Source organism: Staurois parvus, unplaced genomic scaffold, assembly GCF_062004578.1.
Source record: "Staurois parvus isolate SC_StPar_1 unplaced genomic scaffold, SC_StPar_1.0 ptg000013l, whole genome shotgun sequence".
Classification (NCBI taxonomy): Eukaryota; Metazoa; Chordata; class Amphibia; order Anura; family Ranidae; genus Staurois; species Staurois parvus.
In genome coordinates, this window is record NW_028317809.1 from 17,170,977 (window position 1) to 17,186,531 (window position 15,555).

At 40.9% G+C, this 15,555-nt stretch overlaps 1 protein-coding gene across 2 annotated transcripts in view; it reads left to right on the forward strand.

The window, feature by feature from the left end:
* ANXA3 (annexin A3) overlaps positions 1-15,555 on the forward strand; it is an 80,592-nt gene that overhangs the window by 6,242 nt on the left and 58,795 nt on the right. For both annotated transcript variants that reach the window (XM_089676226.1, XM_089676235.1), the window contains exons 2-3: positions 4,877-4,908; positions 12,374-12,461. In XM_089676226.1, coding sequence (XP_089532352.1) covers positions 4,894-4,908; positions 12,374-12,461 — 103 coding nt within the window. In that variant the 5' untranslated portion in view covers positions 4,877-4,893. The remainder of the gene's footprint in view (positions 1-4,876; positions 4,909-12,373; positions 12,462-15,555) is intronic.

Genomic DNA, 15,555 nt, shown 5'->3' on the forward strand with positions numbered 1-15,555 from the left:
CCATGCACTGACTGCCCAGCTTCTTCTCCAGGCAGAAAGGCAAATGATTGACAGCAGTGAACCCAGAAATGATTAAAATTAACACAGAAGCGATAAATTTTGAACAACATGGATGGATGAATCTGCAGTCAGCAATATACCTCGTTCAACAAAAACCAATTAGAAAATCAACCAGGCCACCAGAGGAACAAATTGTGGTTGGTTCAGGAATTGGCTGAAATTCAGTCTGTGTTTGGTCAGCTTCACTGTCTATGGTAAACAAACTCTCCATCTGCTATAGTCTGTGAAAATATTGGTGTGCTGCCAATGTAATGCTTACTTCAGTGCTAGTGAAGGGGTTAGGCCTCATTCACATGGGCATACTCAAAGAGGAGCTCCAGTCTCCCCTCAAAAAATTAAGTCAACAGCTACTAATACTGTTTACGTTTAATATAAGGACACTAATCTTTCCAGGGATCTAGGGGTGTCCTCATCTGAGCCGATTCTTCAGTGGGGCTTCAGGTCAAGGCCATGGCATCTTAGGTAAGGGACACAGGCAGTGAAGCCTTGCGGCTTAACAGCCGGTTTCCCACTGCACATGTGCGAGCTGCATTTTGTGAATGGTCCCACAGTCTTCTAGGACCTGTGATGTGGCCCATAGGGCTGTGAGGGGGGCCCTCTACTCATATTGCCACAGTGATCTGCTCTAAGTCTTCATGCACACTAAACATTTTTACAGCGGCTGTTTTTGGCTTTTGACATATTTTTCTACAGCCAGTAACCTCCCCAGCATGTTATCCTATGTGTCCATGCACACAGACTGTAATTAACGTTTTTTTGGCTGGAAAAAACCCCCAGAACTAGTGGGTTTCTAGAGGAGTTTTTAGTTGTAAAAACTCTCTAACGCTGAAAAACGCGGTAAATCAAGGCAAACCAGCGTTTTTTAACCAAACATTTTTTTTGGGGGAAAATAAAATAATAAACACTAAAAAGCGGCTAAACACTAATACAAAAATGCTAAAAAAAACGCTGAAAAACTCACGTTTTTAACGTGACTTTACACAGCTAACCTTACCAGCATTATTATAACGCCCTGTGTGCAGGGAGCCTTAATGAGGCCTTAAAAGGATTTTCTGAGTACAGACTGTAATTATCTTTGTTCCTCTTATCTCACTGATGATTGAAAAACAGAGACTCTGCAGTATTGATATGGTGGCCAGAGACCATGTGGTTGTATGCTGGGGAATAGCTTGTTTATGGCAGAATAGATACTTTTATTGCTAAAAATAAAAATGTGATTTGGTAATGCCCAACTGTCCAATTGAAGTGTGAACGTTAAGAACAGGTCCACTTAAAATCAGGACATTGTGTGCATCTGATAAATCTGTATAGGGAGATCAATTATTACAATGTTAAACAGGTATTTAACAAAGCCTTTCTGAACGTCTAAAACATGAGATTGAGTGAGCGAGATGGAAATACCAGAGCCTTGGAGAATAACACTCTGGTGTTAGGAAATATGCTTCTTCAAAAATCCCTGCTGGTTTAGGGTGTGTTTCTCAGGTTTAGGAGTGGTAGTTTTCTTGCATCACATCCTGAATGGAGGTTAAACACAACAAAGCAGGATTACAGGCATTTTCCTAAATGTAGTAGTAAAAATTCTGGCCTCTAGGCAGAACTTTCAAGGTGCTGAACCACACTACACCCAGTTAGACTGAGAAACCTAAAGCACAGTTTTGCCATATCAGACATTCCAACTGTGAAATATTTGATAGTGCCTACTGTCTTTGATTTACAAGAACAGTCCTAGTGTTTTATATGAGCCTCTGGAGATGTTGACGCTAGAAATATCCTTGGTTTTAGTTTCTGAACACAAACACACACATCAAATGGCATTAAAGGCCGTTTCACATGCTCCGTTGAAAAAACACAGTAAAAACGTGTATGTGTTTTTGGTGCATTTTTCTGCTTGCCTAAATCCAATCATGCCCCTGTGAAACATGGACATGTGACTCAAAAAGCGCACCAAAAAAGCAACCGTAGTGTGTTTTTTATTTCATGTCAATGGGGGATGTGTTTTTGGTGTGATATTTTTTTTTTTTTTTTTTTTTAATGTCATTGTATCACGGTGTAATTCATGAACAGCAGGCTTTTAAAGGTAAAGTTCAATTTTTGCACCAAGTTTCACAGGTACTGTCTAGGGATTGCTAGAGAGCTATGACGTGAGAAAATGAGCAATCATAAAAATAAAAAAACACCTCTTGGAGCAGCTACTGTTAGAAGGGATAAAAAACATCTGTTTGGTCACGTTTTTTCAAAGAAAAAAATGGATTAAGTTAAAATCAGTGTGCACATCCATTTTCTGTTCATTTTACATCAGTTTACATCCGTTTTTGCAGAGACCAATCAGAGGTGACAAAATTATAAACAAAAAATATTTATTGACTAAAAACAGAAATAACTAGAACTGATGTAAACGGATGGCATCTGTTCCGTTTCTATGGATCTGGTCATTGGCTGTTCCATTTAACCACTTCCCGCCCACCATATAAGGTAATGACTGGAGGGCGGCAGTTCTCTTGTTCTGGGATGACATCCTCCCACTCTAACTGCACTTGCGTGCCCTCGGGGACGTGCTGTGCGGCGATCAGTGGTGCGCTGTGTCTCTGGGACACAGCAGAACACCAATCACTGTAAAGAGCCGATGACGTTGGCTCTGTCATTTGATCAGGTGTGTCCAATCACAGCTGATCACATGTAAATTGGAAATGCCGGTTATCAGCAGTCCTCTCTTCCTGCTGACAGCTCATGAGGAGAGCCGTTAATCGACATTACTCAGATCGGACATCTACATTGATTATCAGGGCACTGATGATCAGTGTCACCTGTCTGTGCCCATCAATGCCACATACCAGTGCCCATCAATGCCACATACCAGTGCCCATCAGAGCTTCCTGTCAGTGTTGCCCGTCAGTGTTGCCTATCAGTTCCAATTTGTGCCGCCTATCAGTGCCATCTATGAGTCCTGCCTTTCAGTGCCCATTAGTGATGCTTGTCAATACCCACATACCTGTCCATGCCCATCAGTGCTGCCTATAGGTGCCTATCACTGCAGCCTCATTACCACACATCAGTGAAGGAGAAAAATTACTTATTTACAAAATTTTTATAATAGAACCTAAGAAAAAAAATGTTTTTTCCCAAAAGTTTCAGTCTTTTTTAGTTTGTTTAGCAAAAAATAAAAACCCCAGTGGTGATTAAATACCACCAAAAGAAAGCTCTATCTGTCTCAAAAAAACTATAAAAATTTTGATTGGGTACAGTGTTGCATGACCGCTCAATTATCATTCAAAGTGTGACAGTGGTGAAAGCTGAGAATTGGCCTGGGCTGGAAGGAGGTAAAGGTGCTCGGTAGGCAAGTGGTTAAAAAAAAAAAAACGGGCCTTAACGAACACGGATGTTAACGGATGATCATTGTGACAGGAGTCACTTTGGGTGGGGGCCCATGGAACCCAGCTCACTTTGACGAGGTGGGGAGACCCCTGTCTCTGCTCCCCATATCCCTCTTATGTGTAAATCACCCTGTGCCTGTTGGGGGTACAGGGTGATCTGTCCTCATATTGTGTGGGCTTTGTCTCAGACTGTGTAGACATGTTTAGGAGATAGGTGGGGTGGGGGTTGTTGCTTGTTTAATGCCTTGTGGCTGCATCCCATTGTTCTATTGTTTGTCTGGCTTGGGAGCACACTATTATGGGATGTATGTGTTTGTGTATTAGCTTAGTGGTGGGTGTCTCCTGCAGCCCTCCCTCCTGATGGGACTGTCTGCTGGTGTGAAGTTTGAATACCTGTGTGTCTCTTGTTACTAAATGTAGATTGACCCACCCTGTGTCATTATGCAGGGAGGGGGGATTGTCCCCTGAGTGTATATATCTTGTATCTGTGTTCAAATAAAGTGTCCTCCTCTGGTTTACTTCAAGACTGGTGTCGTCAAGTCTTGTATGATCAGCTATGGTGTCTGTTGTCAGTGGAGAAGCGGTATACTAATGGAAGTACTCAAGTGCAGTCTGGGTTGGTTCCGTTACAATAATCAGTTTACATCCGCCCACCTGTAGACATATATTGTGGTTCAGTTTGGATCTGTCTGAAAAACTGACAGACCTACACTGAATGCCCATGTGAAAGGGGCATTAAATGTATGGTGTTGAAAAAGTAAATTTTGTCTGTGACAGTTGAACTGCAAAATTTTTAGGAAATTATTTTGAAGTTGTGGTTACCAAAATTTCTCCACCATATTTAACATTGACCATCAAGAAAGAAAGAAGTTTATTACCATTCAAAAATAAAAATAATTGAATATAATATAGTTGTAGTCCCATCCAGTGCTACACATGACAAATGATACAGAAAAACAAATCTAATCAAACAAAACATATAGAAGTAATAAACACGTACACCCCCTCCATCTATATTCTATTGGTATCCCCCTAGAATTTAAGTCATATATTTTCACTTTTTACAGTTGCTTCTATGTAGTGTTCTTTCTCTATTCACTTCTCTGGTTATCTACATACACCTACTGTAGTTCCCTTGTATTTACAAACAAAATGGCTAAAGAAATTGCTCTAACCTGACTGTCACAGTTATCCATATGCAGCTAACAGCTGCCTCAGGTGAAAAGAGGTCTTTTGGGGTACCCAGTCTTGCTGATTATGATACAAATGCCTTTTTTTACCCTTCTGTATTTAGAAACCCATTTCTGTTGTGTTGTGCTGAATGTGAAAAGAAGTAACTGTTTATATTTTAGTTAATGCGTGCAATATATTAGACTCGATTAATGTAAAGTTATACAGTATATAAACATAAGTTATAAAGTTTACAGCTCTTATTTTTTCAACAGGTCAATCCTACTTCAAAATGGCATCCGTGTGGGTATGTACAGTTTAACTTTTAATCGAGCCTCTTGATTGTAAAGGCCTACATACCGTAACGTCCTAATTCTATGCATCAGTGAACCATGTTGTCAATACTCATTTTTTTGCCTTCCAGTCTTTAGACTTGCAACTAGAGAATGTAAATCCTACCCTTAAATGTTCCCATAGCAGGTGTTGTGCAAGTGGTTATTGCATTATACTCTTGAACCTCAGTTCACCAATAAGAGATGTAATAAAATGTAATGATGGAAAAGATGAGGAGCACCATGTTCCCTGGTAGTCTCCAAAGCTATTCCACTTATAACACCAACTTCATTCCTAAGTAAAGGAATGTGCTGTACCTGTGGGATCCCCCTGGAAGCTGAACATACAGTAGTACATTGCTGCTACCGTCATCTCTACTCGCTTCTGGGTCCCATGTCGAACTGCTGCTTAGTGAACGCAGGAGGTCACTCGCTTGGCACAGGCACCATTCAAAAATTAATTTCATTTGCTCAATGAATGCAAATCTCTGATTGGATGAAGTGGAAAGGTAGGCTAATGATGTCACAATCCCCACCTCAATAAATCAGGACACTTTGCATTCATTAACCCCTATTGTGCTGAGAGTACACAAATATGCTGCCTCTCCGCGGGTTGTTCTAGATGCCAAGATGCTGCATATTTCCACACCCAAATGTAAATAGACCTGTGCCAAGTGCATGCAGCCTGTACAGTTACTGGTGCTGAATGGAAAGCTCCCAATTGCTACTTGCGATCAGGAGCTTTCTGATCATGTGACCATTGTGGCCACCAATCACAGCGGTCACATGATCCTAAACCCCACCTTCCAGCATCAGAAACCTCTTAAGGGATGAGAGGCATGGCATTAAGGGGTTAAAAAATTAATGGCGCCCATGCCGTGTGAGTAACCTCCTGTGTTCATTAACTATCAGGGCAGCGCCTCTCACCATACAAGTCAATGGGAATACAAAAGCTTAAAGTATGGTGGTATTGTTTAGAAGAAAGATGCATCTGTCAATGAACTGTGAATGATCCCAGAAGCATCTTGATCCTAAAGCCCCTTGAAAAGGACCTTTATAACTCCATGAATTAAAATGTATATTAAACTCAGGAATAATGTTATCTACATGCAACCATATTCATTACTATGGAAAGTACAATTTCTGGAAAGTTCTCCATTTGGAAGTTCATTACTGTAACACTAGGAAAAGTCATTCAGAATGTTCCATATGCAGTAGAGCACACTCAATGCTAAATAGTTTTTAAAGTGAACATGTGCTTTGCCAGTGCAGGGTAAAGCATTAGTCTCATTTTCATGGCTGTCACACTAGCTGCACACAACTATCTTTCCTTTAACCCTTGCTGCTCCATGTGGCACCTGACAACATAAGAATGACCTGGTATGGTGAGCATGTGATTCAAGATGCTGTCATATTGGAGCAGAGAAAGAGTCATTACCCCTTTGCCAGTTCCGGGTCACAACGTGACACTGGTAGCTGCTAGGCTGAACCAGGAAATTGGAGATTTTTTCTACCTGACTATGCAAAGTGGCAGAAGTGTGTGAATCACAGAACTGCTGTAGAAATTCATGCAGACGTAGATTTACTAACGTCTATTGTCGAGCAACAGAAACAAAATTACCCTTGTAGTGTGGCCTCCCCACAATGCAAGAGTTAAATGCTCATTAAGTCTAGGGGTAGAGGAATAAGGTGTAATACTTGCCTTATTCCTGACCCTGCCAGGCTTCCTCCATCAGAGTGATCAGACCTCCTAAGCCTCCTTTCTAAGGCACTCTGTACAGAAGTTGCCTCAAGTATAAGGCCAGACTACATTGTATATGAGAACACTGAAGGCCCTCCAACAATGAACATCTCTTGCTCCAGCTCTTATTTACACTGACATGGTCATAGTGTACAACTATATATGACTGTATGGAAGACTGGCACTGGTATCACAGTGTCCCTTCCAATTGATATACCTTCTATACCATATAGTGGTCTTCCATGATTATCTCCAGTGTTCCAATAGTGTAGAAATAGCAGTTAGTAAATAAAGGTAGACTAGTGAACTCTAAAGATAACCCCAGCTGTTAGAAGGGAAAAAAGTTTGAAACACTTTGATTTTATTGTTCTCTACAGAATGGTAATGTTTGGACATTTACCTTCTCTTTCTGTAATGACGATGCCTGTCCCTTGTCAGGAAGTGAAGGTATTCTGGTTGGGATATAGACATTCACAGTTCTAACCATTTTCCCTTTACGTTGGGCTTACTATCTGAGCGTGGGTATCATTTTGTTTATTGTAAAGCAAAAAGAAAGAACAGTTCCAAGTGTAATGGATAACTTGGAGGAGATCATTTTTGTTTGAGGCCTGGTTCAAATCTATGTGGGTGGTTGCGGGAATCGCAGTGATTCCCATACCCGCAATCCCTCGCAGTCAAAATGTGCTGCTGTTTGAAAACGTGTGGGGCTGCAATTCATTTTAAATGGCACCCTTATGCATTCAAAAATGCAGAGCAGGTGCGGGAACTGACGGGAAATGCAAAAGCGCCATGCTATTTCCTGGCTTCTGTTTTTATAGAAAGGTGATGGAACCTTTTTCCTGTGGGAATCACAGGCACGGCAGCCCATTCAAATGAATGGGCTTCCATGCCCATGCAAACGTGCGCCACAAACCCACATAGATGTTAACCAGGCCTAAATAAAGGCCCAGTGTGTCTAGATCAAAAAATGTTTACCAAAGAAAGTTTGCTTTTAAACTAGATGGATTGATGATCTGTGCAGAAGCAAACGAAGTGTTGAAATATTGCTTAGTCAAGCTGTATACAGAACGCAGCATCTTGTCAGGAGAGTGGAGATGTGTAGGCACATCGTTTTTTAAAAACTGCAGGCTAGACAATGTTGCTGTACAAAAATTTCACATTTACTAAGATAAAAAAAAGCTATTAAGCTTTTGATTGATTTTTATTTATGGTTTTACACTTCACTATAAAATATTCCATAATTTTTTTTGGCCCTTCGCGGCCACGGATGTCAGTCACCGGGTCCCAGCCGGTGGTTACCCGCCGGGGCCCAGTGATTACCAACAATCACCGATGGGGAGGAAGACTGTTTTGTTTACAAACAGTTTTCCTCCCTGTCAGCTCGGGCACACTGCTGTGCACAGCCATCCCGATCAGTGTGCTTACAGTAAAGCGCACACCCCCGCCCCCTAGTAAAACAATCCCTACACACAGTTAACCCTTTAATCGCCCCTCACATTAACCCCTTCCTGCCCGGTGTCATTAGTACAGTGTCAGTGCTGTTTTTTTTTACCACTGATCACTGTATTGGTGTCACTGGGGATGTCCCGCTAAATATCGCTGTTCGCCGCCATTACTAGTAGGAATTTGTTTTTGTTTTTTAAATCCCAGTATACCGCCATTTGTAAATGCTATAACTTTCATGTAAACCAATTAATTTACACGTATTGGGATTTTTTTTTAACAAAGACATGTAGCAGAATACATTTTGGCCTAAATTTATGACGAAATTTGATTTTTTACATTTTTAATATTTTTATTTAATAGCAAAATGTCCAAAATATTGTTTTTTTTTCTCAATATTGTCGGTTTTTTTTGCTTATAGCACAAAAAATAAAAAATGCAAAGACGATCAAATACCACCAAAAGAAAGCTCAATTTGTGGGGACTTAAATTTCATCTGGGTGCTGCATTGCATGACCGTGCAATTATCCGTTAAAATAACAACGCCGTAACGCAAAAAATGGCCTGGTCAGAAAGGGGTGTAAATCCTCTGGAGGGCAAGTGGTTAAAGGTGGAAAAAGTTCTCAAATTTATTTTGTCTCATTTTTGTACACCACAAAAACCTGACGTTTTAACAGGGGTGTGTAAACTTTTCACATTCACTGTACACTACCTACTTCTGTACGGATTACCTCCCTTTAGTATCCCTTGCACTCATCTTCTGCACATTATTCTTCCCATAATGCACTCCTTTATTGCACATACTGCCTGCTGTCTTACACTCCACACTCTCTTCCTGCATGTTTTGCCTCCTGCCATACCATCAGCATTCCTCAACTGTACCTACTGCCCGCTTTTATACCCCTCACTCTCCTCTCCTGTTTATATTGCCCACTGTCACACTTCTTGCACTTCACATTCACACCTCTGTCCAATTATCATACTTTTCACACTCCTTTTCCACACATACTGCCGGCTGTCATATGCTTCACTTTTCTTTCCTATACATGCTACCCTTTTGCACTCCCCTGCTGCATATAGTGCAGTTCTTTAGCATCGTTGTTATAGTCCAAATTTTTCCTGTTCTGGAACAGGCCCACTTTTGCTAGGTACCGTGTTAAAGCTGATATTTTATTGATTGGGTTTATGTGTACTTTAAATATGGTGCAGATGCAACTTGATTTTGTAAAGTTACTGGTAATATGTGTGCTATAAATAACCTTGAGATCCACATGAAATGTTTGTGTGTGTATTAAAGCAGCCACCTTCCCGGATCTACATCTCCTCCTATGCTTATTTTGGCTGTTTCCTTCATAGTGTGGTTTATGAGACCGATCTGAATTATTTTATCAATAACATTGTTGCTATTAAAGTGACAACCTTGGAGAGTTGAATAGTTATAAAATGTTACACTTTTTATGGTATGACTGTGCAGCTGTACATATATTGCAGTAGAGCTAGTTTTTCCAGTTTCTAGCAACCAACATTCATAATATTCATGTTACTAGTATTCAAACACACAGTCCCTGTACTTCCAATCCTTTTCAGGGCTATTTAAAAAGGTATGGGGCAGTGTGAAAGTGCTGTGATCCAATGCAACTGCCAGAAGTCTCCAGAATTTAACCGTATACTGCCCTTTAGAGAGAGAGAGAGAGTGTGTGTGTGTGTGTGTGTGTGTGTGTGTGTGTGTGTGTGTGTGTTTGTGTGTGTGTGTGTGTAAATTGTCCTGGTGTCACTGGGAGTAAACAATAACTTTTGTTGGTGTCAGTAGTAGGAATAGTGCCCCTTCATTGGTGTCAGTTGGAGGACATATGCCCAATTGTTGGTGTCAGTGGGAGGAATAATGTCCAATTGTTGGTGTCAGTGAGAAGAGTTGTGTTCCATCATTTGGTGTTATTGGGAGGAATTGTGCCCCATTGTTGATGTCATTGGGAGGAATTGTGCCCCTTCATTGGTGTCAGCGGGAGTACATATGCCCAGTTCTTGGTGTGAATGGAAGGACACATGCCCAGTTGGGGTCAGTTTATGGAATAATGCCCAAAGGGCCAATATGAAGAATTATTTTGGGCCATTTGACACACCATCATTGCACTCCATCTCCTATATTTATACTACATTTATTGACTGTAGTAGGGTAGAGTAAGAATTTCTGTTACTTTGGGTTCACTTCCCAGTAAAGAAGTAGTGAAAGGTGTTCCTCCAAGAGGGTCACAGGCAGCAATATAAACCACTGTTAGAGCCTCTGTTTTACCCATTCAGGTGCTGTGTCCCTGTGAGACTGATTCTGACTGCTTTCTGCCCCAACGAACACAGAAAAATAAGGCATATCGTAACGGTTATTTATCAGCTCATAGATTATGCAGTTTTATGTCCTTCCTCCGTGTGTGAAAGGAGAGAAAATTGCTCAGTTCCTCCAACAGAGTCAGTGTTTGATAGGGGAATCCCTCCCACAGTGCTATTGTGTTCTGCTGGTGGGGAGCCTTCCTTCCAGCAGAACACCATGATCACTACTGGCGGCTATAGCCACTGGCAGGGATCACATGGAAAAAATCAAACAGGCTGGTTGTACTGATGTACTGAAGTTGATGAATGGATCAACTTCAGTACAACCAACCTGCCCATAGGTGGATTGGATCTTGGATGGTCCCTGCTGAACCCACAGAGATTCGATCCATCTATGGCTGACTTTGGTACCAGTTGTACGAAGTTAGGTATTAGTATTAGGTCCTTGCACTCGTGTGATAGAATAATTTCTCCTTTTACAAAAACAATATATTTCCTACAGTGTGTCATGTTGATGTGGCCACAAAACATGGCTTTTGAGGTTGTTACAAAGTCTGTGCGCTGTAATTCAGCCAGTATTGCGGCCAATACCCTGGAGGCCAGGACAATAGATCATTGCAGTGCACATTGTAGTGAGGTGGTGGGGGAAAGCCTGGAATGTGACTGTATGGAAAATCTTTTGTGAAAACAAATCAGAACTTCCTGATACAGAGGATGTGCAATGGCTATGTTTCAACCTACTGTAAATCATTTGAGTTTGGAATTTGTTGAGACAGTGTAGGAGAAAATATGTGGCTTTGATTAACTGTGTTTCATGCTCCACTGCTTTGTGGTAAGGCAGCTTTTTATTGTGGCAGTAATTAACACTGGCACAGAAACATATGTGATGGGTGGATACTAAGCCAATATGATCTCAAGTGACTCAGATGTTAAAGGTGAATCCTAGATAACACTATGCTGCTTTACAAGCATTAGAAACTGTGGGAAAAAGGACCATACCTTTTAAAGTGTTTGTGCGTATCCAAAACCTTTTTATCTAGTTCTGAGTAGCTTGGAGACGGGTTAGAACTACTGCCAATTTTTACTTCTATCCTGGCCTATTTTGGAAGAGATTTAGTTTAATTTCCTGTCCTGCTGACAACAATCTTACCAGACAGGAAGTGAGGAAAATCTGCAATAGGGACACACAGGTTCTCTCTAGCCTTCCCCTACTCTGTGGGGGGGAAAAAAAAAATTGTCTTTGTTGGAGCGTTGCCTCTGTTTCTTATCTAAAAAAAACATTGAAGGACAGGAAGTCAGGAGAAATCTCATTACATAACCTGACAGTGGTTCGAATCCTTCCCCACTCTATCAAAAATCCATATCAGCTGATTATTTTAAATAAATCTTTAAAGTGGTGCTCCACCCAAAAGGGGAAGTTCCGCTTTAATGCTTTGTCCCCTGCTCCCCATTAAGGATTGGCATTTGGGGGGGGGGGGAGCGGGTACCCACTCCCACTTCCACTGCAATCGCCTAGGCGATCGGAAGTAGACGTTGTCCTGAACTTGATATCTGTCTGTTTTACCCTTATTAACTAAACCATTTTTAAACCCACTTCAAGCTACGATTGTAAGCTCGAATGAACAAAGCCCTCTGATTCCTACTGTATTATATTGTCTGCCATTGTGTCGTAATGTGCTGTGTAAACTGCTGGCGCTATATAAATCCTGTATAATAATACATAGTAAACTGGGCTGATAACACAGGTAAACAATTTAATACTCACATAACAGACTATTTTATTTGAATCTAAATTTAACTAAGTGCTCTGAATTATTTTCAGAATTATGTCCAATTATTTTTTTTTTTTTATATATATATTGTAGCTTGAATTTTAGTAAAGTTTCATTTGCTTTTAACCAGTCATGTGCAACAGTTTGTTTGATCTGTCGCAGGTTGGCAGCAGAGGAACTGTTAAAGATTTCCCTGGATTCAGTGCAGGCAGGGATGCTGATGCTATCAGGAAAGCAATCAAAGGCCTTGGTAAGTGTTTTTTTTTTTTATTTTATATTCTGTGAAGCATAAATGTGAGCAAAAATAAAATAGTTAAAATTATAATGTCCCTCCTTCCACTGAAGAATATAGTTCTTATTTATCTAGGGAATGATCTAACACAGAATAATACTTGCCTACATGGCTCAGAAACAGCCAGCAGTCTCTCTGCACTCAAGTGCTGGAATGTGGGGTGGACAGCCCTATGTCATAATGGACAATGCAGGAGCAGCAGCAGACATTTCATTAGGATAGGACAGGGCTGCTCATCCTGCATTGTTCATGGTGATGTTGGTGAGCGAAGCAATGATAAGGGCAGCTTTGAGGGACTGGTCATTGAAACTGCAGCTGGCAGGGAGGAAGACTTTGGGACTGTAGATCACATTCCAAATCCCCAATATGTGTGTGTGTGATAGCACTGGACTGATAATAGTCAAAATTGGTTTTGATTGATATCCTGTAAGATGGGTTTTCTGTCAAAGAATCTATGATGAAAATATAGTGTAGGTGGGACCTGTTCTGGCCCTAGGCTGCTGCCTCTCTGATAGCAACTAAGCAAGCATTTGCTGGATGGTAAACTTTTGGATGTGTACAGAGCAGTGCCTGGTACAAAAGATCATCTCACTTAGTCTAGTTTCACACTAGAATGTGGTGTGGGAAACCCACGATCTGTGCACGTCCCGTCCCCCCCCCGTCCCCCCCCCCCCCCCCACTACATTCAGATTGCACTGCCCACATAGTACTAAACGGCAATGGTTTGGTTGCAATGCTGCTTTAAAAATTGCTGAATGCATGACTTTGGTGCAATTTGAGCCCATTCAAAATGAATGGGCTCAAATCGCATTACACTGAATCGCACAGGATTACGGTGTGGTTCCTATGTGGTTCATATCAGTTCATAGTGTGAACTGAGGCTCAAAGTACTTTAAGTTGGATTATCCATTGTACCAGGTGCTCTTCTGTACACATCCAAGAAATTATTGCATATTCCATATCTGAAAGAAAAACAGCCTGCCATCTGTCATGAGAACATGGAGTAAGGTAAGTTATTATGTTGTGTTAAGTAATACCCTAAAAAAACAAGCATCGTATTGTTGATCATATGGGGGTGGGGTACATTTTTAATTATTTTATTACTGCGTAGAGTTGGGTATTAAATTTGTCCTAATTCTTACAGTTTCTGACTCGGTCTTCACATTCATGTTGCATCAGGTTTGTCTGTGTCAAAAACGCAAGTTTATTATTGGTGTTTTATATTAATTTGACCACTGCAAAATAAGGAAGCTAGCATATATAATCAGTGGACCTTTATTGGACATATTGAATATTAGCCCTGAAGATTAGCATTACCAGTCCAAACAGTAAATCCTGTGCCCGCTAACCTAGCCAGGAAGTTCAGCTGTTTTTTTTACCCAAATATTTGAACTAGTAGTATGTACATGTGATCTAAGCAACTGTAGTTCTGGAAGGATATGCTAGACATGGTGATTGCAGCATCCCAGAAACTTACTTCTGGTATGTTCATACACTGCAGAGTTTACAGAATGCGCTGAGGAAAATGAAACAATATCTAGTGTGTAGCATTTCAGTGGGTGACAGTACCTTTTGGTAGTGAATGGTCAGGTGAGAATGGTCAGATATGTAAAAGTTGAAAGGAAGTTCCCAAGTTAGACCTTGAAGTTTATGGGCTATAATGGCAGAGGACCACACCAGGGTCCCCTGCTGTCAGCTATGAGCTGAAATATGGTGGTACAGAGAGGACGTGGACCGTGACTGATGCTTGAAAAGTATTGCAAGGTCCAACAAATCTCAAATGTTACAGTGAAATTCAGGGGGTAGAGTCAGACTTTGGATTATACAACAAAAATTCAAGGACCTATTTTTTTTTTTTTTTTTTCTTCAGTAACTTAAATTGTTGGTAAAGGGAATGGCACAGAGGTCCTAACTCTGTCTTCAGCATACAGACCATGGTGGCCTATTGTTTTTTTTATGATTGCCCCCAGTGGACCCCCCCTGGCTATGAGAGCAGCTCTGTTGCACACAAAAAGTAGCCAGCAAAAAGACACTGTGCTGGGTGTTCATTTGCATTGAACATACTGTGAATAAGGCCTTATGAAGCCATATCATTGCTAATCTCACACTTCTCTCTGAATAGCTTTAGTTTTTGCACTTCAGTCATTTGCCACTTCATCATTTTTATGAAAGCCTTTAAGAATTGTCGGAACAGTGACTTCTTTGAGCCTGCAAAGGAGGAAGCTAATATCTGTAGCAAAGCACAGTCAATGTGAGACAATTCTGCATTTAAACCCTTTATAAACAAAGTCCATTGTCTTGGTTATGAACAAATACAGCTACTTCACAGAGCTGGGTCTTGGAAAGGCAGTCCATGAAAGGTCTCTTTCGCAGCAGAGATTTGTGGTCTGATTGCAAAGCGAATGAGTTCCAGGAGTTTTAGCTGCACAATCTCCAGGTTCAGTAGCCACTCATGTTCTGTAATTCAACTACTAGTTAGTGTCACATCAGGGATTGTAACTACAGCTAGTTACACCTGTAACAGTAATTAAAGAAGGCATTTAGCTGCATAGAAAATGTTAGCTGGAGTGCGGCTTTAGTGTAGATACGTTGCTTTTAAACCAGTCACAATAATTCATCCAAGGGAATCAGAAACCAGTGTATAGAGGATAAATAAGCTCTGACAATGTATATTATTTCCTGTCTTAGTAAGTCTAAGTAACAACCTCATGCCCCCTTTTTTGTATGGGCATCACAGGGACAGGAAGTAGGAATGTTTTGCCAAATTTGTCTAAAACTTAAAATAAATAAAACTGGCATTAGGCTTTAAGGAGTTTGCACCAGATTCTGAAATCTCTTTGATCTGGTAAAGGTTAGTCTGTGAGATGCATTTAAATCAAATTGTGTGCACTCTCAGGCTAGCTTCAGAGTCCCCATAGAAAATAATCCAAAAGAGATTTGTATCCGTTCGATATCTGCAGCAAACCATGCACTAGTACAGTGGTCGGCAAGCCACGGCTCGCGAGCCACATGCGGCTCTTTACAAACTTTTATGCGGCTCTTCTGTGTGCCG